The following is a 25,069-nucleotide window of genomic DNA, read 5'->3' as shown; positions in this document are numbered from 1 at the left end:
AAACTTTTTTCAGCTCACTTCTGAGGTTCTCCTTCCTCTGGAGTCTTAAGATCTTCATCTGAGTTCAGATAATTTATGAATTTATTCTAGATTTGCACTAGATTACTGGTTTGCTACAAGGCATACCATTCCGTTCTAAAGCAGAAGTTCATTATGTATTTGGGGATGTGATATCAGTAATACCCATAGGCTTCAAAGGCTCTTAATTTAATGGGGAAATAAGCACATAAAAGTGAATTATAATGCAAAAATAATTATATGCATAATTCATAAACTAATTATATTACTAATAGAAAATTATTTTCTATGTACAAAGTTATCATGAGAGTTTATAGAATGTATCCATTCTTTCTAAAATGTTAAGTGAGGTTCCATAGAGATGTTTGGACTAGACTTTTAAAACAAAGAGGGTCTCCTAGATAGCAGAGTGGGGAATGGAAAAATTCCTCCTAGGCAGAAGGAATAGCATGAACCAGAAAACATAGATGTTAAAATAAATGTTACTTTTGCGGAGAGTGAATTCTTTGGTGCTGCAGAATTGTGTTATGTTTTGGGTCTTATAGGGGAATTTTGGAGTAATCTAGTAGTTTTTATACTTTATATAGGAATTATGGAGCACTCTTATATTTTCTTTCTGGTCAATGAATAAGTTAAACCCAGTAATGCCTAATGTCCCCTTTTGTTCTGACATTATATTACCTTAAATCAAGAGGAGTCATAAATAAACAAATCAACCTTCTTTCACTACATGTATTTTTTTCTTTCTTAAAAAGTTTTCATTTTAATTCCAGTTAGATAACACGTAGTGTTATATTATCTTTAGGTGTACAATACAGTGATTCAACACTTCCATAGAACACCTAGTGCTCATAGCAAGACCTCTCCTTAATCCCTATAATCTATTTCACCCATTCTCCTACTCACCTCCCTCTGGTAACCATCAGTTTATTCTCTATAGTTAAGAGTCTGTTTCTTGGTTTGCCTCTCTCTCTGTCTCTCTGTTTTTGTCCTTTGCCCATTTGGTTTGTTTCTTAAATTCCACATATAAGTTAAATCACATTCATCACATATATTAATGAGATTTTGATATAAGACATTGTTACTTAGTGAGCCTCTGATGGATGGAATTACATTAAAAAAATCTTAAAATTTATGAAATCACAAAGATCCCTGGTAGCCAAAACAATCTTGAAAAACCAAGCTAGAAGCATCATACTTTCTAATTGGAAGTTATATAATAATCAAACAGTATGGTACTGGCCAAATAAATAAGACAAAACAAAACAAAAAACCTCCCCACAAAACAAAACACATAAATCAGTGGAAAAGAATAGGGAGCACAGAAACAAATCCATGCATCTAAGGTCAATTACTTTACAACAAGAAGGCAAGAATATATAGTGGAGAAAGGACAATCTCTTTAGTAGATGGTGCTGGAAAAACTGGATAGCCATATGCAAAAAGAATAAAACTTGACCAACTGTCTTACACCATATACAAAATTAACTCAAAATGAATTAAAGACTTGAATATAAGACCTGAAACCATAAAACTTCCAGAACAAAACATAGGCAGTAATTTCCTTGACATCACTGTTGGCAATGACTTTTTAAATATGACACCAAAAACAAAGGCAACAGAGGCAAAAATAAATGAGTGAGGCTACATCAAACTAATAAAAAGCATCTGCACAACAATGGAAGCCATCAACAAAATAAAAAGGCAAACTACTGAATGGGAGAGAATATTGTTAATCATATATCTGATCAGGGGGTAATATCCAAAATATATAAAGAAGTCATACAAATCAATAGCAAAAACAATTTGAGTATAAAATGGGAAGATCAGAATAGACATTTTTCCAAAGAAGATGTCCAGATAGCCAACAGGCACATGAAAAGTTACTCAACATTATTAATCACCAGGAGATACAAGTCAAATGACAATGAGATGTCACCTCACACCTGTTAGAAGAGCTATTATCAAAAAGACATGAAATAGTGTTGAGAAAAGGGAACATTTATGCCCTGTTGATGGGAATGTAAATTGTTGCAGCTACTATGGAAAATAGTATGGGGTTTCCTCAAAAAGTTAAAAATAGAACTACCATATTATCCAGCAATTCCACTTCTAGGTATTTATTAAAAGAAAATGAAAACACTAACTTGGAAAGATATATGTACCCCCATATTCCTTGCAGTATTATTTACTATTAATTTACATTATTTATAATTTATAAAGTATGGAAATAACCTAAGTGTCCATTAATAGATGAATGGATGAAGAAATTATGGTGTATATACACACATTCTGCCATGAAAAAGAATGAAATTCTACTGTTTACAACAACAAGGATGGATCTTAAGGGTGTTATGCTAAGTGAATTAAGTCAGAGAGAGGAAAACAATCATATGATCTTTTATCTATGAATGATAAGTATATATGTGTATATATATTATTGTCTCTTTAAGATGTATAATCTAAATAAACAAAGACTAACCAAACTCACAGACACAGAGTAAAGATTGGTGGTTGCTAGAGATGGGAGAAAGGTGGAGTGGGGGGAGATGAGTGAAGGGAGTAAAGAAGCGAGTGAGTGAAGGTAAAAGGAAGAGAGGGAAATTTCCTTATGAAGGAAATGGGTTCTCACATATTCACAGAGAAATAGGACCTTGTCCTTGGTCATTGGTGTGGAAGGCATGTTTCCTTCCCCATTGAACTGATAACCTGAGACTCAGACTGCAGCAGAGGAACTCTTTGTTTCAGTCATTTCTGTCTTGCCAATTAGCTGCTTTATGCACATCTAATAGCCCTGGACCCTAAGTGTCTGTGAGGACTCACCAGAGCTGTTCCCATGTCTTCCTGACATTCAAAACCCACATGATCAAGAATCTAGCTGGAGCTTAGAAGGGAGGAGCCAGGCAAGGGTCTGCTAAGATGCACCAGCCTTCTTACCTGACAGAGGAGTTCATTCAGGATTTAAAGACTGGGGCCAGAGGGCTGTCAGAAAACTATTTTGGGATAGAAATATTCACTTCTGAATTTTAACTCTTTTTACTATGCTTTGACTTTCCTGGTTAATGTCTTCACCCACTAAGTGTTAAGTAATTACTACTTGGAAGTATCAGCCATGGATGGCAACTTTAACAGGAATTGGAGAAGGTGGTTATTTTTTTTAAGTTTGTTTATTTATGAGAGACAGAGAGAGAGAGAAAGAGAGAGAGAGAGAGGCAGAGACACAGGCAGAGGGAGAAGCAGGCTCCATGCAGGGAGCCCAACGTGGGACTCGACTCCGGGTCTCCAGAATCAGGCCCTGGGCTGAAGGTGGCACTAAACTGCTGAGCCACCCGGGCTGACTTGAAGGTGGTTATTAATTCCTTTTTAGTGCAGTATGTTAAATGAAAAAGCAATTTATTATTGCTGTTGCCTATGATGGCACCTAGAATTCAGTGAGCAAATCCCAAGGGAAGAATAAAGCCCAAGTGAGAAATTCTGGCTGTGTGTGTGGCTGCTCCTGCCTATCCAGGGCCTTGCCATAACCACTCATCTCTTTATATATGGAGAAAACTGCTTCTTTCTAATACAAAAAGCCGTCTTGCATCAGAGTGAAGAAGCCATCTGTAAAAATAGGATTTCTTTTGTAAGCCACATAAAGTTAGGCTGATAAGGCCAATTGTAAAATTGTACATACTCTGTACTTGACTATCCTTGGAACAACTTTCCCATAGTAAAACACATCCCTGGAACATACCTTTCCCTGTGTAAGAAAATGACCATGACATCCAGAGTAGATTGAGACTCAGGGTAGACTGTCTTGGGAAAGTTCTGGAAAACCAGGATGGCATAGTGGAAAACCAAACTCATAGTAGAACTTGCTAAATATTAGATGGCTGGGTGATTGAGTGTGAATTAATGAATAAATGAATGGAAAACACATAAACAAAAACATGAAAAGTTCATTTGCACTTGTTCATAGATGTGCTTTAAGGTACTCTTACATCATACATTTTTTTTCCTGCTTTTTCAGAATGACAACTTCCAAGAGACCAAAACCACATTTGTCAGGTAGGCTAGGAGCCTCTAATGGTAGGGGCTAAATTGTTCCTCCCTTTGTCCTTCTGTAGATAAGATTTCTTAGCAAGGGTCTCCCAGACTCTTGTCAAATAGCCCCGGGGCTTTCTCTCCCCTCCTTTAAGTGAGATGCATCAGGATCTGACCTTCCCTATCATTAGTTACCAGATCCACAATGCCCATGAGGGTGCATTCCTGGCACAAGTGTTTGCACACTCACTTCCCCAAAATGCCCCCTCTGAACCAATGAATGGGTCGTGGACTAGGGTCGGACACAATGACACAAAGCGCAGATTTATTAGGGGAGGAAAAAAGGTGAGAAGCTCATGGAGGGGGAGTTAGAGGAAGGGATAAGGCAGAAGCTGTTACCTCAGCCTCCGGTGTCCCCACAGTCATGGTGGAACCCTAGAAGAAGCCCAGATGCATCTCTTACTTTGGGGCACAGATGAGGCCCTAGTTGTAGCCAAGCTAGAAGCTGGAAGAAATGAGGCTTCCTTGTATCTACCTAGAAAAGCATCAGGGTGGGATGAAGACTTGAACAAAACTCAATGGGAAGAAATCCTGACAATGTTTCACTGGACGCTGGGCAGGAGAGAGTGAGAGAGAAGGGCAGCTCTTGGGGCTAAAGGGCAGAGGAGCATGAGAAAGAGAAGGCTCTGTTAGCCTGGATGTACCCCGGCAATACCCCAGTCTACCCTTGCTTCTGTTTACTCTTGGGGGTTTGCTGGGCCAATGGGCACTTGTGCTGGGTGGGGATCGCTGTGAACTTGTGGGGGGCATTGTTTCTTGGACTGTGGAGCACATGGATCCTTAGTTTGGGGTATAAATGACAGGGGGTTGCTGACAGGTTTGCTTCACTTGCTGCTGCTGGGCTTTCTGGGGCAGGTGCTCTCTCCACTGCGGCTGCTGAGAAGACACTGGTGCAGGAACAGGGGAGCCTAAAAGAAACCTAGGCAGTGGACACCATGAGAAGTGTTCCCTCCACCATCCCTCCCTTCTGACTCCTAAGGCAATGTTTCCTTACAATGCCCAAGGACATAAGTGATTAATTGCCTCAAATTGGTCAGTGAATTGACTCACATGCACCCATTGTGATCTTCTCCCTTTCATTCTTCTTCTATGCTATTCTGATTTCATTTCCTATCTTCCTTCATCCTCCCATGGACTCCTGATTTAACTGAATATATAATTGATTTCTCAGTCTTCCCAGGAAACAAGATGAAATGCTGAATTGAGGATAAAAAGCACAAACATTTTAAAAGATTGAGGCATGAAGTCTTGGTTGATGGATGTGCAATGTCAACTGGCTGCCTTGAGTAATGCAGACAGTGAGTGCTGGCAAGGATAGAAGGGCATGGGGCAGAGGGCAGAAGCAGTCCTTATTTTAGAGGGACGTGTTGTGGTGTGTAAGTGATGGGGAAGAGCCTGTTCCAGATACTCACAGGCCAAAGTTGTAGACTTGGCTCCACACCGGACTCACCTTGGTTATTAGGCTAGTCATTTAGTATAGCCACAGGATAGAGGTTCTGGCCCTTCTATCCTTGCCAGAACTCACTGTGAAGTGAGAAGAACTGGGGAGGGATCCCTGGGTGGCGCAGCGGTTTAGCGCCTGCCTTTGGCCCAGGGCGCGATCCTGGAGACCCAGGATCGAATCCCACGTCGGGCTCCCGGTGCATGGAGCCTGCTTCTCCCTCTGCCTATGTCTCTGCCTCTCTCTCTCATTCTGTGTGACTATCATAAATAAATAAAAATTTAAAAAAAAAAAAAAAAAGAGAAGAACTGGGGAGCTGAAGGTCATGTAGATCACTGGAGGTCAAGGACAAGAGAAGGTTGTTTCACCAAGAGACGGCCTGGTTCAGAGCAGGAGCATTGGCCAAGAAAGTGCAGACCATGGGCTCTAGATCCAAATCTGCCACACCCTGGCCAGGCACACCTGTGGGCAATTTGCCTTCCCTGGATCTCCAAACCCTTATTTGAAAGATGCTGATCTGGAAATGCCTTCCCAGCTCCAGCGTGTGTCCCTGGTTTTGTTTGTAAACATCCTTCCTTTCTTCTAAATTTGTGATTATAAAGGGAAGCATAGGTTCTGGGTGGCAATCATGATAATAAGGCATGGGAGCTTCACAGTGTAAAATGCAATATATAACATACCTGTTTCTGTAAACCTAAAAGCAACATTTGAAAAGGCTTGGTCATAGGGCCGAAAAGGCAGCTTTGCAAGAATGACAATGTTTGGAGGAAGCTCGAAATTCCTACAAAATGCTACAACTCTAAATATCTCCCTCTATGAGAAAAATCCTTTTGCCAGGGAGTGAGGCCTAGAATCAGATAATTGGTCATACTCAGTTAAGGTGAGGGATGGAGACTGAATTTCCTGAGTAACAGCATGACATTTCTTTAATGTCACAAGGCTTAAGTCACTTCTCTGATTACCCAAGAATAGGACAGGAGCTTGCCTAGTGGCTGGAGACAGTTTGAGAAGGAGGAAGGGCCCAGCAGGTCCCAGTAGGAAGAATCCAATCCCACTTACCAGAAGTGCAAGCAGGACCTCAGGAGAGGAGGCTGAACATAGGTGCAAGGACAGCCTCTCCTAGAAACCTTCTAAGGCCCCCAGCCTGCCATAGACACTTGGTCTGGCCCTGATTACCTCCTCCCAGGGAATTCCTTACCCACTTCTCCCACCTGCACTTCCTCCAGGGATTTGCCTTACTGACCTGTTTTGATGGAAAATACCACCAGATAATACAGAATTCTGGGTCCCTGTCTTACTAAGTGGACTCCATCTATTTAAGGTGTTTGCTCAAACTCAAGGACTCAAAATCTCTAAAAAATAGAATAAATCTGAGGTGCTTTTTGCTGACTGAGAGTTGTAAGAAACATTGAGGAAAGAGGAAGAGGAGAGGAAATATGAGTTTGGGCCATGCCTGGAAAAATATGAGCATCACCATTGCTGCTTTACTGTTACTGGTTGAGCACTAAGATCTGACACTGCTATGGGCACTCCCTAGTGCTGAGGTCACTCTTTATGCCCCCTATTTCATTGTAAATTTATTTATTTATTTATTTATTTATTTATTTATTTATTTATTTATGAGAGACATAGAGAGAGAGAGAGAGAGAGAGAGAGAGAGAGAGAGGCAGAGACACAGGCAGAGGGAGAAGCAGGCTCCATGCAAGGAGCCCGACGTGGGATTTGATCCCGGGTCTCCTGGGCCAAAGGCAGGTGCTAAACCGCTGAGCCACCCAGGCTGTCCCTCATTGGAAATTTATAGCCCCCAGAAGGCAAATGTCATTGTTACTGTTTTGTGGATAAAAAAGTGAGGCTGGGAAAGATCATGTAGCTAGTAGACAGCAGAGATGGGACTGGAACTCAGTTCTGGATGATTCAGAGAACCCAAACATCTGAGAGAGAAGTCAAAAGTCTCCGCACAGAAGTCTCCAACCCCATGCCCCACTAGGTAATGCCTGTGATTTTCCCAACCCAGCTGGGACTGTTTGCAATGTATTGTAGGAAGCTTTCCCTTGAGCACGAAGGACAAGAATGCAAATGGTCACCCACAGGCTCACTGCCCCTGACCTGCACCCCCCCTCCCAGGAATCGGCTGCTGGTGAGTATTAGTGGTGGGCAAGAGAGGATGGGGTAGCATTAGCTTCTGGGGTACAGTTGCCAGGTAAAATACAGGACACCCAGTTCAATTTGAATTTCAGGTAAACATAATTTTCTAGAATTCTATTTAAAATCAATTAGCAAACAGTGTACTATTAGTGTCAGAGGTAGAGTTTAGTGATTCATCAGTTGCGTGTAACATCCAGTGCTCATCATATCACGTGATCCCCTTAATCAGAAGTTTTTTAGTAAGAGTACATCTCAAGTGTTGCACAAGACTTGTCTATAGTACTGAATTACTTGCTCAGATCCTATTTGAATTAAACTGAGCAGGCTGTATTTTTATTTGCTAAAGCTAGCAATTTACTCATGGAGCCATTTAGATGGCAGGAAGGAGCCCTGATCCCCGACTTGGCCTCATAATTCCTACCATGGAGAAGGCAGGACTGCTCTGGGAAGCTGGTCTACCTTTGTACCAATGTCTCAGACCTCAGGGTATAGTCCCACTAAAGGCACTGATGTACTCATTTTTGTCATTACCACAGCAAGAGTGTAAGGCTGCCTCAGAAACAATAGAAACATCTAGAAGTACTTTCCAAAACATTTTCAAACCCCTTGCCTTATTTAATTATCATGGCAATCCTGTCAGGTAGTATAAATATGATTTTACAGTTTGAAAAAGTAGATCCAAAGAAGTTAACTGACTTGTTCAACAACATGCAGCAAGCAGGGGTGGAGCTGGGGCAGGGGCCTGGTCCAGGGCTCCTCTCCACTGCATCACAGTGGCCAGATTCTCTGTGGCAGACAAGCAACTGTTGCTAAGTGAGGCCATGATTCAAGATCTTTCTTGAACTTTCTGTCATATGTGGCTCAGTTTTTAGGGTAAGCCTCATTTAAGGTTAGCCCGTCCCTTAATTTCCTGTCCTGGCCAGGCCTCAGCCCCCTCTCCCTATAAGCCTATCAACTTAAAAAATATAACATTCTTTAAAAAAAAGTAACAATCTGGGCTCTAGATTCCATGTTCTGCATTCCACCTTTGCCTCACTTCTGGGCTCCCACTCCCACTATGCTCACCTAGACGCAAGCTCTCCAGAAGGGAGATAAGCAGCAAAGACAGATTTGGCATGGACACAAGGAAGGCATTCTCATATCCCTGGCATTTAGAAGACATCAGTATATGTGTGTATGTGTGCTCCCTACGAATGGAGTGATAACACCCTTCCTTCACATCTCAGGCACCCACATGACTTTTCTAGAATGAACTTTACCCCTCATTTTCCCAGTCTGCTCATTGGCCTCCTGCTTGGTCAATAAACAATTCCTGCTTAGTTTTGGGAACTCTCTCTAGTGATACAACTCTTAGAGGATGCTCTAGGGGTAGCTGAGATAGATAGCCAAACACAGCTAGCCTTGAAGAGGTTGTGACCTCTAGGTCATGAATCCAGCTCATATGCATCCAACACAAACTTTCCAAAATCCTGGCACTCAACATTCTCTTTAGCCACATTATCTCCGTTTTATAGAGGAGGAAACAGACGCAGCCCAAGGTCATACAGGGGCTAATGTCAAATGCAGGGCTAGATAAAAAAATCAGAGCCCCTGACTTCACAGCTTTTTTCAGCCAACTGAAGTGCCTGAGCAACTAGGCTTCTTCCAGCAGAGGCTCTGTTAATGACAGAAGTAGGAAGCTGGTTGTCTGCCTCCTCCTGTCCCACCTATTCTCTTTCCTCCTTGGCACTCAGTGTCATCCTTCCCATGGAGCCTGTTTCCCTCCTTCCTCTAAGGAAACCTAACCAGTCCCTTGCCACCACACTGCTAGGCATGGGTGCAGTTGTATTAGTCACTCAACTTATAAAAACCTCTGAATACAAGTTTTCACAATACTCTTTGAAGAAAACTAATTGTATGATAAATTTTATAAATGACAAAGTTAGTTGTAATGGTGGATGAATCTGGAATCCAGAAAATAGGGCTGACCCAAATCTCTTACATCTGTAATGGCTGATTTCTAGACACCTCGGCTGGCTGGGGAGTGGATCATTCTTTCAAAGGAAGAGGGGAGGCTTGTTGGCACCCCTCAAACCAGTCTATAAAAACAACCATCTAAGGGAAGGTGGGCGCTGAGAAACTAAGCAGACCACTGACTTCTCCCCACCATTCAGCCTGGTCCTGGCACTGTTGCCTGGCAAGTTCTGAGTCCTGCATCCTATCTTTCATCCTCAAAGGGCCAACCAGGAAACCAGGCTCTGCATCTTGCCTCCCTAGGGAACAGACACCTGAGAGCAGGTACGTGCCAAAAATATACATCAGGGAGGGGAGGGCACAGGCAGACTCATTTCTGAAGGTGAGTCAAAGCTTGAGAAACCCCAACCCCACCCTTCAGACAAATAGTGGGGTGACAGATAACAGAGATCTGACCCTGGGAGGGGACTCTGCCAGAGATGATGCTAATCATTTAGCTATCAATCTAGACACATCTCCTCCAGGGCACTTTTGGGGAAAAGAAGGGTTGTTGATGGCTCCATCTGGACACAAATGGAACGGATTTATTATGCTATCTCTAAGGATGAAACAAGGAAAGGAAAAAAAAGGAGATCTCTGATTTACCCATGAGAGGCTTTTAGGATGTGCTTGACAGGGAGGACAGTGGAGTTTGGGGCTGCCAATACTCCTGTATTTCAGCTGCCTATTTAGTAAAATGAACATTGAAAACTGAGCAAATCACCTTTCATTTGAAAAATCATAATCATGTCATATTTGCTTCATCTTGAGTTCTGGTACATACTTAACTAGCAGTCACAGTTTAGGATATTTCTGTTTCGAGTTCCTTTCTCCACGAATTACTTGACGATCTGTCAACAAAAACTAGAAGATGCTGCTTAAAGAGACTTTGTGACCTTTTTAAATGTGAGAAATTCATTTGATGCATGAATCATTTCAGCCTCTAATTTTTATGCTTGCAAATAAGATGCTCAGTTACTGATGATCAGTATTCTGCGAAGTAGTATTGAAAGCAGTCCAAAAGGCAGAGAAAGAAAGGATAAGGTTCCAGAAATATGTGAGCAATAAATCTCCCCCTTCCACCCCTCCATGACACTTTCCTATAAGACCCCTGACATAATTCTATAAGACCTATTTCTATAAGTCCTAGGAGCTTGATAAACGGGGAAATGAAGTCCTGGATGGTGAAAGGCTAGTTCTGACAGGACACCCACAGACTGTCACCTGTGGAAACTGAAGACTGGCTGTGGAAGGGGAGGGGTGTGCGAGCAAAGTGCCCACCTCTGGAAAGATGGCCAAGGTTGTCTTGGAAGTCAAGTGGAGTGGGAGCACTCATCATCCTCTCCTCTGACATGACATAGTGTGGTTAGAGGCATGGGAGGGAGCCTAAGGAGTTAAGACACTGCTCTACTAATACTCGCCCCTCACTAGCTGTGAGGCCTTAGACATGCCCCTTAACTTTTCTCAGCCTCAGTTTTCTTGTTTTCCAATATGTGGAGACTGACAATTTCCTCAAAGATCCCATTGAGCCTTCATTCTGTAAATGCATGATTTGGGTCTGGGAAGCAGCTGAGTTCATCCTTGGAGGATTAATTATGAGTAGAGGGCAAGGATGCTGCATATGGGCTTAGCTGAAGAGTGCCATGTTGGTCAGAGGCATCTGCTGTGAGAGAGATAAGTGGCCACGAGGATATAGTCAGTTAACCTTGGTTAGCCTGAAGCAGGGAGAGAGATGCTAGCACCTATGAGTGAGAACGACTAACATACTTGAAGAAGGAGAGAGGGTATGAACTCTTTGAAAATCCTGCACAAGCTGACACCACCTATGATTCTTACCTTGGCTCCCACCTTCCCTTAACTCAATCCCAGACAAGAGCATTGCTATTCCCAAAACTCACCTCATGCTTTCTTGCCTCAAATCATTCGATCTGCAATGGTGCACCAGTGAAATTCAAGGTAATCTTTAGGAAGCATTACTTTCTCTGTGACCTCTTTCCTAATTCTTTCCCAAAAGATGTGTTTTCCTCTTCTGCTCAACACCTACAGCTTTTTATTTGTATGTACTATGAACACTTTTTATGTAATGCTTTGACTTGAAAACATATAAATTATATACTAATCTTAGCATCACATGTACATTCCCTGATGGAAGGAGCTGTTTCAATCTCATCATATATGCATGTGTTTTACTATCTACTCCCCCCATACTAGCCAAACAAATATTATATCCACTCTATGAATATGGAAAGATAAATGAATGCCTAAATGAATGAGTGAATGATTTATCAATGAATGAGTTGAACTGAATGACAAACCCACAGTTAGACATTGTGACTTTAGAATCAGAATTGATGAAGTCTCAAAATGCTTTGTGAACTAGTACATCTCTTCAAGTTCAGGATGATGCTTGTCTAAGTAGCTCTTTCTGTTTATCTGACCACATGCATTATCTTTGAAGACCTAAGCTGACATCATCCACACCTGCAAGAGGCCCAGATACCTGTGTATGTGTGTGTGTGTGTTCATGGAGGACTTCTTTATAGCCAGCCAAATTGCAAGGTTCCCAGGGGCAGGAAGGATATTGAGGACAGAACTTCTACCCTGGTAAGATCTGATACACTAGCTAGTTGGTGAGTGGGTGGTCCAATTACTAAAGGATGCTGTTGAGTAAGTGAGCCAGGAAGTGAAAGCCAGGAGTGAAAGAGAAGGGTGAGTAAGTAAGCTAACAAACTAGCTGACTGCCTAGGTAGTACAACTGACTAGGGGTATGGTTGAGTAGTTGACCAGTTGATTTCTTGATCATTTGACTGACTGTCTGATGATGGCTAATTTGAAAGGCAAATCCTGGTACAGTATAGCAAAGAAAGGCCCCTTGGGGACATGAGGCTAATGGTATAGAACAAAAAAAAATGCTCTGGATAGGAGTCCCTAAGAAGTGTATCCTATAAATTGAACAAGTATCTCTTAATTTGCTTTCTTTCACTTAGGAGTTCATTATGATTTCCATCTCTAGTCAATTGAACTTACTGGACATCACCTCAAGTGAAGACCAGACAGAGGCAATCAAGGTGGAACAGTAGCTCTCTTCCCAGGCAGAATGCAATTGGGGCAAAAGGACATTTCCATTTATGGCACTGCTCACTGAGGAACCTGATTATTCCCTCAGCCTTGGGTCCTGGGGTTGGGAAGTTGGGACTCAGATCATCCTCTGGCCAGAGAAAGGGGCCTCTCTGATGGTGGCTGAGATAGGGAACCAAACCAAACAGACAAATTAGCAGCTACCACAAGTTGGGGCAGTTTGTCTGGTTGGTACCCTGCTCTCTGACCACAGAGAACTTCCTTGAGAAAGTGGTTGCAGAAGGCAGCAAACAAGGGTTAGCAGCCTCAGCTCAGACAGTGCCTGGCATTGACTGACACCCCCAGGTAGGTCCAGGGCTCACAGAGCTCTGAGCTATGATTGGCCTTGCACACACTCAGTAGACTGAAATACAAATATATCACTCCACCATAGCCATCCCTCTAGAGTGGGAGGGAGGGGAAGGGATGGGACAATACCTGATATTCATAGTATCTAAGCCACTCCATGCCCACACTCTTCAGGGATTTCTCACAGGCATCAGGATAAAGTCCATAGTGGTTGATATGATTTCAAAAGGCCTTCATGCTCTGAACCCCTGGCAAGGCTTCCAGTCTCATCTCTCCCATTACCTCATCTTCCCTTCTCTCTGTACAAGTGCTCTACTGTTCCAGCCATAAGACTTGATGAACTATTTACAGGTTGTTTTCTTAATAATGTGCTGTTTTCTCCTTCTCCTCCTGCCAATAAACCACTCCTTCTACTTGGAGTGCCTATCCCCAATTTGTGCCTGACTAATCTTAAAATCTCAGACATTAGTTTGTTCTTCCCTGAAAATCCCTTATTCTGTCACCTTGGCCACCTTTGATGTCAGTCCCGTCCTAACATCTACTCTGCAGTGTGGGGATATAATATCCCTTAGTCTGTCCTGTATTAGTTATGAGCCCTTTGAGGGCAGGAACATTCCCTACTTTCCTTCAACTCCCATTTGTAGTAGTATGGTACCTCATTCATAAGGGATACCTGATGACTGTGTGTTCAGGCAAACAGTATGTGGTCAATCCAGGGTGTACAGAGATGTGGGCCCTTCCACTGTGTGCCTGGGAAGGGCACCAACACCCTCAGACGGATGCAGCAGAGCCCAGTCCTTCCACATCATCAGGGCTGACCCTCCCTGGTGCCTTTCACAGCTTTGCTGATGCATGTCAAGCATGCCTTCCATGTGCTTTGTTTACAGCCACACTTTCTTCCTCTCTGGCTCATGAGCCTGTGGAGAGCAAGAATCTATTTTTCTCCATCTTGGTTTCTTCCTCTGACGCAGGTCCTTAGTCATCCTTTGCATACAGGAGAACTTGATAAAGGTTGGTTAGCTTTTCTAGGATGATCTTCACAAATCAGAAGAAAACACTGGCATCAGTAATTCCAAAGGGTAGATATCCAAGAATCACTTTATGTGGGTGAAGCAGATTGTACTGTGTTCATAAAGATTTTGCTGCCTCTGCTCATTTCCCCCAGGGAGAATACTACCTTGCCTGTTGGTGATGGAAGCTGTGGCCATGGGACTTGCTTTGCTCATACAGTGAAAATTTTAGGAGCTGTAGTTCAGTACACTACCTTGCCCCTCTGCCATAAGGATTGACCATGTTCCAGAACAAGGCTGCATCCCAAAGTCAAATTAATGTGCAGCAGGGCTATGGCTGACCCTTAGTAGACACTGAAGGTGAAGGAGATGTAAAATTTTGTTGTTTTGAGCCCATGAGATTGAGGGCTCATTGGTTATTGAAGTATGACTTAGCCTATCCTGACCCATACACTTGGATGTGCAGGAGATGACTTCTTCCTCTTAAGGAGATTCTTCTGCTTGACTCTGTCCAAAGGGAAGGTAAATACTGAAGTTCAGTGTATACTAACTGGTAGCTAACACCATGACTCAGATGTGTGTGTATGTGTATGTGTGTGTGGTGTGTAGTGTGTGTCCCCACATGTGCATGTCCAAATGTGACTACAGGGATACAGTGGAAAAGAAGGGAAAGAGGGGCATCTGGGTGGCTCACTTGGTTAAGTGTCTGCCTTCGGCTTAAGTCATGATCCCAGAGTCCTGGGATCCAGCCCCACATCAGGCTCTCTGTTCAGTAGCGAGTCTCCTTCTCTCTCTCTCTCTGCCCCTCCTCCCTGCTTGTGCTTTCTCTGTCAAATAGTCTGCTTATGGGCAACTGATATTTTCCCACAAATGACTTACAATCTACAGTTGGGAAACAAAATAAACCATCTCTTCTCTCACTCTAGCCACAGAACATTGTGCCAAATCACATCACAAATCAGCCCCTAAGTAGTTGGGGCAGAGTGCCACCTGCCGGGCATGCCCAGGCAGTGCAACTGTTTTCAATTTCAAAGGATTATCTCCCAAACTGGTTACAGACCCAGAGGCAGGGAGGCCTCAGATGCAGAGGCCCTAGTGATTCCTCCTCCTCACTTTACAGGCAAAAATCTAAGGACCTCAGAAGGGACTCTTCTCACCCCAACAGCCTCCTAAGCTGGATCATGTTATCCTCAGAAGGAGGGATCATCTACTTCTGGAGTCAGTGCCTTTCCAAGTTTCCCTTGCTGGCTCAAGATGGTGGTGTGGGTTGACGATGACAAAACGATGTGAGTCAATGCATAGGAAATGAGAAAGGATTCAGTGGGGTTCAGAAAAGCCAACCTGAATGGAAAGCAATAGACGCTCTCCTTGCAAAGGCTTCTATTTACTGAACAGCAACTACATAAAATGCAAGGGTCTCTACACTGTTGTCCCCAATCCCTTCAGGTGGAGAAGCACCACTGGTATTTGGCCATTGAGGAGACTGAAACCTAGAGAGGTTAAGTAATTTGTCCCAAGTCATGTAGCTGATTAATGGTTGGACCAGAATCCAAGCCTACACATCAGTCTGGTTCTAAAAGTCAACTCTACATGGCATCACACTGCCTCTTCCCAAACCATATGTCCCCCATGCTTTCTCAACCCTCCAAGACAGACCACGTGAACAGGCATGGCACAGACCACACAGGCCACACTCTGCAGTTCTTCTAAGGAGTCAGTTGATTGCAGCATGAGGAATTGCTGAGCAGACACAGACACAATATTTTGAAGAGTACAGCATAGTTTGTGGGGGACCCAGCAACCTAGCAAAGCCAAACCCTGTGTTTGGTGAACGAACAATGTGGGGCAGGAAGACAGTTGACCAGATGTGACACAATGGAGTGTGACAATCCCTAGGCCCCCAAATGCAGCACACTAGGGAAGCTATAGGATATTTTAGTCTTTCCTGGGGATTCACCAAAAGCATTTGGGCAAGGTGATATCTGAGTATAGACCCTTGCCGTCTTTTCCCTACTCTAACAAATCACTGTAACTGAATGAGGAGGGAAGACGTTGTGAAGCACAGGCTTAACTTGTGGAAAGCTTTCATATGCTGGTGGCTGGTGAGGCTGAGGGGGCCTCTGCCACAAGGAAACAGGGCAGAGGTAGCCAGGGAGGCACCCTTGTACCTGGAACAAGGAGCTGAGAACACAAGCTGAGAATGAGTGAACCAGCCTTATTGACTATATAATCTGGTGGCATACCATCCTGGTGTCTGTTCACCTTTGGTTGTAATCAAGCTATTAGCATAGTCCTGCCAAAAGGCTGCTCTGTCTTCATTTTAGTAAGGAGGAGGCCACAATTAGCAAGGGTTCTCCAAATTGATGGTGAATCTTGAGATGTAAGAATTTGGCTGAAGGTCCATATGTTCTGTCTCAGGCATTATTCCCATTGGTGACCCCACAGAACTGTCTCTATTACCACTCAGCTCCTACTCTTCTTCCTGCAAAAATCTTCTTCTGGCCCCTAGCCCTAGGGCAGAGCACCCCCTGGCCCATTTTCCAAGTAGGAGAAGCCTGAGTTTGGACAGCATATGCTTATTTGTTGGCACTTGCAAGTGTCCTGAGTGCATGCCTGGCCTTGCTCACCTCCTTACAAGGTTACCATTCTTGCTGTTGGACTCTCTCCTATTACTTTCCCTTTTCATGCTACCTGCCCCACAACCACAGGTTGCCAGCCCCTGGGGATAGCAAAGCCATCACTGTTCTGTTAACTATCTCCAGTCGGTCCTAAGGAGTATTAAAATCAGTGTCTTTAGAATCAAGATTCTACTTTTAAAACTTCCCACAGGGGGCTATCACAATATAAGACATGAAGGGAGACCCGCAGGAAACTTTTGTAAGATGATGGTGACTGATGACACTCTCCTGTCTGTCCATGAAGAGAATAGCATGTGTGTGTGTGTGTGTGTGTGTGTGTGTGCAGACATGTACATGCTCAAGTGCACATACACACACTTTGTCTGCAGGGAGCCAAGACACAAGCCACCATCCTGACCCAATCTCATGTAACGAATAAAATAAAAATATTCAGTGAAGGCTTGAACTTGTGGCTGTCAGTGGTTAATTGGTTTTAACATGACAACTCCATCTCTTGCCCTGCTCCCAACACAGAACTCTAGCTCCATGCACACTTACCTTGCTATTTACTTTTTGCTTCCTCAAGGCCATTAAAAGCAAGAAAAAGGGCTCCTGGCCAGTTCTGTAGAGGCCAGAAGTTGTAGCTTAGCACCCCATGAGATGTCACCCATCTTCTCTTCCACAACATACCATACCATGTGAAATGCAAATGAGAACCACTCAGCCCTTGTTTACCCTAGAATAGTTTTTAGCCCAACCATCAAAGGAAAGTGGAATGAGTAAAAAAGATGGGCTTACATGAAAGATAGATGTATATTTGAATCTCAGCTCTACAGGTACTAGCTGTGTAGTCTTGGGCCAAGTTTGTTACCTCCTTGGGTCTCATTTTCCTCATTAGCAGAATAAGAACTGATATTTTTATGGTAGTAATGAATATTAGTAGGGTAAGGGTTAAAATTCTAGTATAGTGACTTGCTTGTAGAAGTAACTCAGTCCTTTTAAATATATATATGTGTATATATATGTAAATGTGTATATAGATATATAAATCTAAAACTGGCAGCAGATTGTGTGTGTTATTGATTCCCTGAAGGGAGGCAGGTTGGTCCTAAGGCTGAGAGATCTTAAAATATAGATGGGATTTTAGCTAAGCTTGCTCTGAGCCTCCACGACAAAGCCATACAAAATGTTGTGGTACCTAGGTGGCCCCACCCCGTCCCTACCTCTAAGAGCTTTCCGTAACTGTGATTACTTAGGGAATGAGGAGATTAAATAAGGATTGGAGTGACCGAGTCATGTTCTGGTGAGTCAGGATGGGAAGAGAAAGAATCTAGCAAGCCCAAGGTGGCCTTGTGCAGGTTAGGAAACTAAGACTAGGGAAAGGAAATAACTTGCCCAGGATCACACAGGCAGAACTCAGGTCTCATGACTCTGTCCAGCGCTCTTTATTGGAAGCTGTAGTGCCATCTAAAACCTATTGATGGTGAACCTCATAGTCCCATCAGCCCTTGGGGAGAGAGGACGCTCAAGCCAAAGGGCTGCCTGGAGGACTGAGAACAGGAAGAATGGTTGCCTTTTTTGTTTTATCAAAGAGCAGGATGGGATCAGTCAGTCTGATAGCTGGCATAAATATTCCAGAAGAGGGGACTAAGTGCCAGGAATCAGGAGTCGGGTGTCAACAATGACTATTCTCTGACCCTGGGCAGGACCTCCAGATGACAGTAGCCCTTCACACACATACAGACACACACAAACACACGCATACAGGCCCAGATGGCACCACAGTGACCCAGGAGGAGATTCAGCAAATTCAGATACAGGCCAGTGCCAGGAGTCTGTGATTCCCCCTCAGGAATGCCAGACAGCAAGCACACATGTACAAACATGCAGGAGAAGGGAGGGCAGGCCACACTGGACCCACCCATGGGCAGGTTCCCACTAAAGGATCCTTGGTGGCTTGAGCTGGAGTCTCACTGCTGAAATCCATCACCAGCCAGGAAACCCCTGGGCCAGGAATCCCCTGGGCCAGGAACTGGCAGCTGAGAGATGTCTTCATCTTCCCAGAAAACCTGTGGAGGAGGGGAAGGGCAGACCACTGTTGACTGTCTGCTTGAATTTCTAATTTGGGCCTGGAAGTTTGAGCAGTCCTCATTTTACAGTTTAGAAAAGTTAAGTTGTCCAAAGTTACTCAGTGACAAACAGAAGAAGGAATTTGAACCCAGGTCTCTCAGGCTTCGAGGTGGGTGGGTGTTCTTTTTCTTGTGCCACATCACCTTTCAGGGGATTTCTTTATTTGAAATATATAGCTCTATTCTTCTCTGAAGAAGACACACCTCTGTTCAAGCCCCAGCATCAGCCCCCCTGTCCCCAGGGTCTCCAGGCATGGTCAGATATCCCAGCTGGAATGTGGCAGAGGCCTGGAGAAAGCTAAGAGGATAAGCTGGAGGGACATGGGAACAAAGGCTGGACTCCAAGCTCTGGTGCCTTCACATGAGTGAGAGTGACACCATGAGTGTGTGTGTCTGTGCATTTGGGTGCCTGTGAGTGTGTGTCAGTGTGTGGCCACCTCTGTGTGATTGATAACATGTGATTAAGTGTTAGTATGTGATGATTTGTGACCTCATGTGTGGCTCATGAATATATGTGTGTGGGAATATGTGTATGGGTGTGCAAGCATGAGTGAGTGTGCAACAGTAAGTATGTACAGGGTTGATATTCAGCAGATATACTCCAGCAAACACAGGTGCTGCTGACTCCATGGTTGAAGTTTTTTTTTTAATTTTTAAAAAGATTTTATTTATTTATTCATGAAAGATACAGAGAGAGGCCAAGACACAGGCAGAGGGAGAAGCAGGTTCCATGCAGGGAGCCTGATGTGGGACTGGATCCCGGGAATCCAGGATCACACCCTGACCCAAAGGCAGATGCTCAACTGCTGACCCACCCAGGCATCCCATGAAGTATTAAAACCACTTCTGTAGCAGGTAACAAACAGCCACCATACCAACTCCTCTGCCCACCAGTGCTCCTGCCACCATCTGAGTGACCCACAGAGTCCTCTGCACCATTGCGAAACTAGGCAGCCCATAACCTGTCACATCAGGCCTTCCAGAATGCTGCTTCAGCTTCTGCTTTCAATGCTCAACATCAGGCTACAAAGTTGTAGAATGTACTTTGAATAAGAATTCACTATATGGGGATCCCTGGGTGGCGCAGTGGTTTAGCGCCGGTCTTTGGCCCAGGGCGCGATCCTGGAGACCCGGGATCGAATCCCACGTCAGGCTCCCGGTGCATGGAGCCTGCTTCTCCCTCTGCCTGTGTCTCTGCCCCTCTCTCTCTCTCTCTCTCTCTCTCTCTCTGTGACTGTCATAAATAAAAAAAAAAAAGAATTCACTGTATGTAATTTATGTTAGTGTGTGAACATACATGAGGCAAACAAGTGTGACCTTGAGGAGGTTTGTAAACATGCTGACTTCCCCTCCCTGATGGTTTGATGGGTTTAAGTTTTGGAAAGACAGGATCCAGTCTTTACGCTTCTTCTAGCTACAAGCACGGTCAGAGCACTTGCTGTGTCACAAAGTAGACAGAGTCCTGAGTTTCATCTCAGGTCCATCGTCTACAAGGTGTTTTTACTCCACGCATGGAGGGAGCTCCTCTGAACCTCAGTCCTCTATCCCGATAGGAATAGCCATATCTACTTCAGTACGGTGGTGTCAACATGTGTGAGGTTGGCAGATGTGTGTCAGTCAAGACTTTACCCCTGTACATGCTTCCTCAGCTTCAGAGAGCCTGACCTGCTCACAGAGACAGGGCTGACTGTCTAAATGATAGCTGAGAATCACCGTGGGCTAGAGCAGCCAGGATTACCTCAAGGGCAGGATCCATTGTGGGCAGGTGTTAAAACAGGGAAGATTCTGGAAGTAAAGGGCAACCACCAAATGGGATACTTATGCCCTAAACTAAATCTTGTTTCCCCCTGTGAATACCCACTCATCCTTTGCTCTACTTTATTGGTCCTGTCCTTGATCCTGAAATTCACCCTTCCCCTTTACACCTAAAGGTCTGGAGCTCACATCCTTCACTGTGTGGAAATAAGCAAAAAGTGCTTCCTGTAGGTTTGCTGAGCAGTCGGAACTGGAGAATAATAAATATTAGCAACAGCTAATATTTATTTAGCAAATACTTGCTCACTGTTTGTTTACATTCTCAACAAACACCTCCCCCTTCCACCCCACCCCAAAAAGCAGTTAATCTTCACCCCCACCACAGAGATAAGAATAGTGGGCCTAGGAAAGTTCTGTAACTCACTGCAAATCACACAGTGGAAATGGAGTGGTTCTGGGATCCAGACCCAGTATGACGGGGACAAAAAAAAAATCGCCAAGATGGTCCACACACAAGCACATGTACATTTGTTCTAATTATGGTAATTAGTAAAGAGAAAATTAAATGAAGCCCAGAGAGGCAAAATTCAATCTCATGTTACACTGGGGAGTGAGGGAGGGTAAGGAAAGAGGGGTAAAAGCCCAAATGAGAGAGCTGTGGGGGAAGGTGATGTATGGGGGTGAGGACACGTCTGTGGACTGTGCTGAATGGCAGCTCCAAATGTGGGGCTGTAACAAGTTTTCATTTTCAAAGTATTCTCATTCTCTGTCTCTGACTCTCAAGGTGTGAGGCGTCTGCCGAATGTATCGCCCAAGTCATCCTTTATTTGGATATCACCCTATCTAAATGTTTTTTTGTTTCATGGGGGTCTTCTTCCAGGGATTGTTGGACCCAGACACCCTGAGCTGGTTCCTCTGCTTTTATAGCATCCCTCACCTTCTGCACAAACAAGAAAGAAGGTGCTTTCTGAGGCTGCACGGATGGATTGATAGGGTGGTAGGGGATTATATGGATGAGGACTAGAACAAAGGAGTAGAGACAGCTGAAAGACACAGGAGGAGTCTGATGGAGAAAGAGGAGCCCAGCCAGGCAGGGAAGCGATGCTCAAAGCTTTGGTCTTTAGTTAGCTCTGTGTTCTCCAGGATTTGAAATATGTGTTGGGGATAATCCAGGCATTTAACTCATGATATTTTCCTCTCTGCCTCCTTTTGGATACTTCTGCTGACTCTCAGTGACTTCCCTAGAGCCTGGAGGCATGAAAGGGTGGCAGGTGGTAGGAAAGGAGATTCCAACACCCCAATTTGTGGACTATTTTTTAGGAGAGGGGTTTGGTGGAGAGGAATGGAGTGGGTAATGGAAGCATTAGGAATCAGCAGTTTGGAATATCTGTGAGTCTCAATTATCTGATTATTGCAATTCTCCAGAAACTCGAAGAACTGAAAGTAGGGGGGCAATGGGGGAAAATAGTTCAGGGAAATATCCAACTGAGAAATAATGGGGGCTGTGATTTGATCACATATTGATGGTGGATATTGTGTGTTGAGTATTCAGTTTGTATAGATTGTCTCCTAATGACATTTGATTAGCTTGAAGAAACTTTGGTCTTCTCTTTTACTTATGGGAGATGTTTTAAGGCCCTATTTTCAATTCCTTTGGACCCAGAAGCCCTTGGAGTCTGTTCTCTGAAATATAATTTATTTGCCTCAATCCTTCTCCTCTGCTATGTAGCTCTTGACTGGGGAGTTCCCTTGCTCTTTCTCAGCCTGCAAGGATGCTTTTTCTCCCAATGGTTCTCCAAATGGGCATCATCTTCCCCTGGTTCCATTGGTACTTTCATTTTCTGTGAATATGGGATGTGTGTCCATGCTTCAAAGTGCCTTCCTTTCCTCCTTACCCCAGCAGGAGCACTGGGAATGCCCCACAGCTCACAAATGCATGTGTGTCATGCTTGCTCCTTTGCCTGCACCCACATGCCCAGCTCCCCTAGGGCTCTCCGGTGGGGGCGGGACACAAAATCTGCGGGAATGTAACATTGTCCAACAACAGAAGAATCAGACTGACACGTGATTGCCAGAGGAACTACATTTAATTGTTTGGAAAACAGGAGCAGAAATGGAGGGTGCTAAGAAAGGTGTCCAGCATGCTGCTCAAGCTTCCAAAAAGCAGGCATAGCAATGTAAATACATGTCAGTGGAGATGATTAGACAGTTCAGCACCAGATCATTGTCTGAGGTGGAAATTGCAGTTGCTAATTAATAAGAGGTAGAGATCGAGGAAGCTGCCATCCTGGTGCTGCCTTTTCCTAAGTGTGGCTGCAGTCAGAAGCTGGGGGTGAGTGGGGCTGACAGATGGCTGTTTGAGAGAGGGGCAGTGAACTTCATGCTCTCTGTTTTCCGAGGAGGCTCGGCCTCTGGTCACATGCTGGGATCTTATTTCTGCTTGGACTTTTGGCACTGTTGAGGGGGTGGACATTTCTGTTGGCACTTGGGGGCACAGGGTTCCTTGCACTTGGGTGGAGGCTGACAAGCCTGTTTAGTTTGCTGAGGTGGGGGGCAGCATTGCTGGGGTGGAGCACACTGCTGCGGGGGAGCACACTGCTTCTGCTTCTGCTGAGACATTCTGAGTTGACACACAACTAGAAAAAGAAAGACAAAGAAGTGAGGAACACCTTCACCATAAAGCACTCCCAGCCGGGGAATGGGGCCTGCTACATTCACATCCTGCTCTGCTTCTGCTTTGCCCTGATGGCTTCATAACTTAAGGTGTGTATATCTGTGTACACTTATGCATGCATGTAATGTGGGTGTGAGTATGTGTGTAAATGTGGGTGTGAGTATAAGTTGTGGCTAAAAGTTTGTAAGTTGTTTCAATTCTTTTCGTGACAGAGAAACATGAAAGGAAAGAGGTAAGGAAGGAAGAGGAGAAGAAGGGAGAAAGGGAGAGAGGAAGAAGGAAAGACAAGGAGAGCAAGAACAAAAAGTAATATACTTTTATGGCAAAACTATGGAATCTGGAAGAGAACTGCCTAGGATCTGAGTCCTGGCTAAGCCATTAATGTGCTGTGTGACTTTGAGCAAGTTACTTAGCCCCTTGTGCACACCTCTTTTAGGGTCATTGTAAGGATCAAATGAGTATATAAAATACATACACATAAAGATGCATACATACATACATACAAGTGTGTATATGTGTGTACATGCACACACACAACCACACAGAGTAGCTGGCACATGATGAGCACAGTGTAAGAGTTTAGATTTATTAAATAAATTTCTAAAAATTTAAAAGAATGGGAAGGAGCATCTCTTTTCTCTAAGAGAGTTATAGAAAAAAGGAATCTACAGACAAAATGGATCTTTTAGCTTGATTCTTAATTACAGTTGAGAAAAACCAAACCCAGAGAGGGAAGTAATTAATCCCTAGCCCCTCAGCACAAGTAGGTAGAAACGATGGTCCCCAGCAGTGGAGCAGAGCCTTGCCCCTGTACCACATCATCTTGTCCCTGCTGCTCTGTGCTCCTTGGGGCCTCTGCTCCCCTATTCACCGACACAGTCTTCTTTCTCCCTATATTTGTCTTTTCCTTAAAATGCAACTCTTCTGGGTGCTCCGCCCCATGGCTGGTGTGGCCTTTCCTTCTACTGACTCCCTCTCAGCATCTGGCAAGATACAACACCCATAACACACCAGCAAGATCCTCAAGACACTAGCCTCTCGGCAGACTTTCCTTTCCCATTTTAGCCCAAGTCCCCACCCCCTCAGCTAGATGACTTATAGACCACTATTTGTTGGTGCCCAATAACATGGAAAAGAGAAATGCCCAAACTAGGTCTTTCTGACCAGCCACCCAGAGCTCTACCCCCACTCCTAGCCACTTTGGGACCATGTGAAGCAAGGCTGCAAGGAGAGGCACCACTTTGCCAGACTTACCCAAGTTTGCCAGTGACTGGAGCGTGGAGATGCCCAGGGGTTTGGGATGCTCAGAGCCTGCCCACCTTTTATACATCTCACATCCCTGCCTAGGGCCATGAGGTGGCCTAGGGTGGGAATGCTGTAATTAGTCCCCAGTCACAATAGGACCCACCTGCCCTTCCTCAAATTTCAGGTTTTACTCACTCCTTAGGACTGGCAGCCTCCCTCATGGCATGGCAAGACTTGGAGGTGGTGGTGCCTTCACACTGGCCTTGGCTCCACCTCCCCATCACTATACGAAGCTGGCTGCCTTTGATTTCCAAATCCACTCATGACTTTTGACTTAGAACCTTGGCATCTGGGATGGTCCCGAGCAGCCATTCAGGACACTGCCGGCTGTGGGAGTGTGAGGGCAGGGTTCCGGGAAGTTCTGGTTGACAGAGGGGAGGGGGTGGCCTGGGTGGTGTACACAGACAGTATTGTTTTAAGGGAAACCTAACAACTGAGGAAGTGAATGGCTTTCTGGGGGGTCCATTAAACAT

General features: G+C 44.4%; 2 protein-coding genes across 2 annotated transcripts; both read right to left on the bottom strand.

Moving 5' to 3' along the window:
• Positions 1-4,762: 4,762 nt before the first annotated feature.
• Positions 4,763-5,161, bottom strand: SPRR4 (small proline rich protein 4). Its single transcript, XM_055312183.1, is given in 4 exon segments — positions 4,763-4,840; positions 4,842-4,899; positions 4,901-5,009; positions 5,152-5,161. Coding segments are annotated over 4 exon segments (255 nt in total).
• Positions 5,162-22,685: 17,524 nt separating this feature from the next.
• SPRR5 (small proline rich protein 5) lies at positions 22,686-24,773 on the bottom strand. The gene is made up of 3 exons (XM_055312518.1): positions 24,732-24,773; positions 24,546-24,652; positions 22,686-23,253 (listed from the first exon to the last, which is right to left on the bottom strand). The coding sequence occupies exons 1-3, from the start codon at positions 24,755-24,757 to the stop codon at positions 23,048-23,050; spliced, it is 339 nt and encodes a 112-aa protein (XP_055168493.1). The 5' UTR covers positions 24,758-24,773; the 3' UTR covers positions 22,686-23,047.
• Positions 24,774-25,069: the final 296 nt, after the last annotated feature.

The sequence above is a fragment of the Nyctereutes procyonoides genome, unplaced genomic scaffold, assembly GCF_905146905.1.
Source record: "Nyctereutes procyonoides isolate TBG_1078 unplaced genomic scaffold, NYPRO_anot_genome, whole genome shotgun sequence".
In the NCBI taxonomy this organism is placed as follows: Eukaryota; Metazoa; Chordata; class Mammalia; order Carnivora; family Canidae; genus Nyctereutes; species Nyctereutes procyonoides.
Note: the sequence above shows the minus strand (reverse complement) of the source record. Positions and strands in the feature narration are given on the sequence as shown.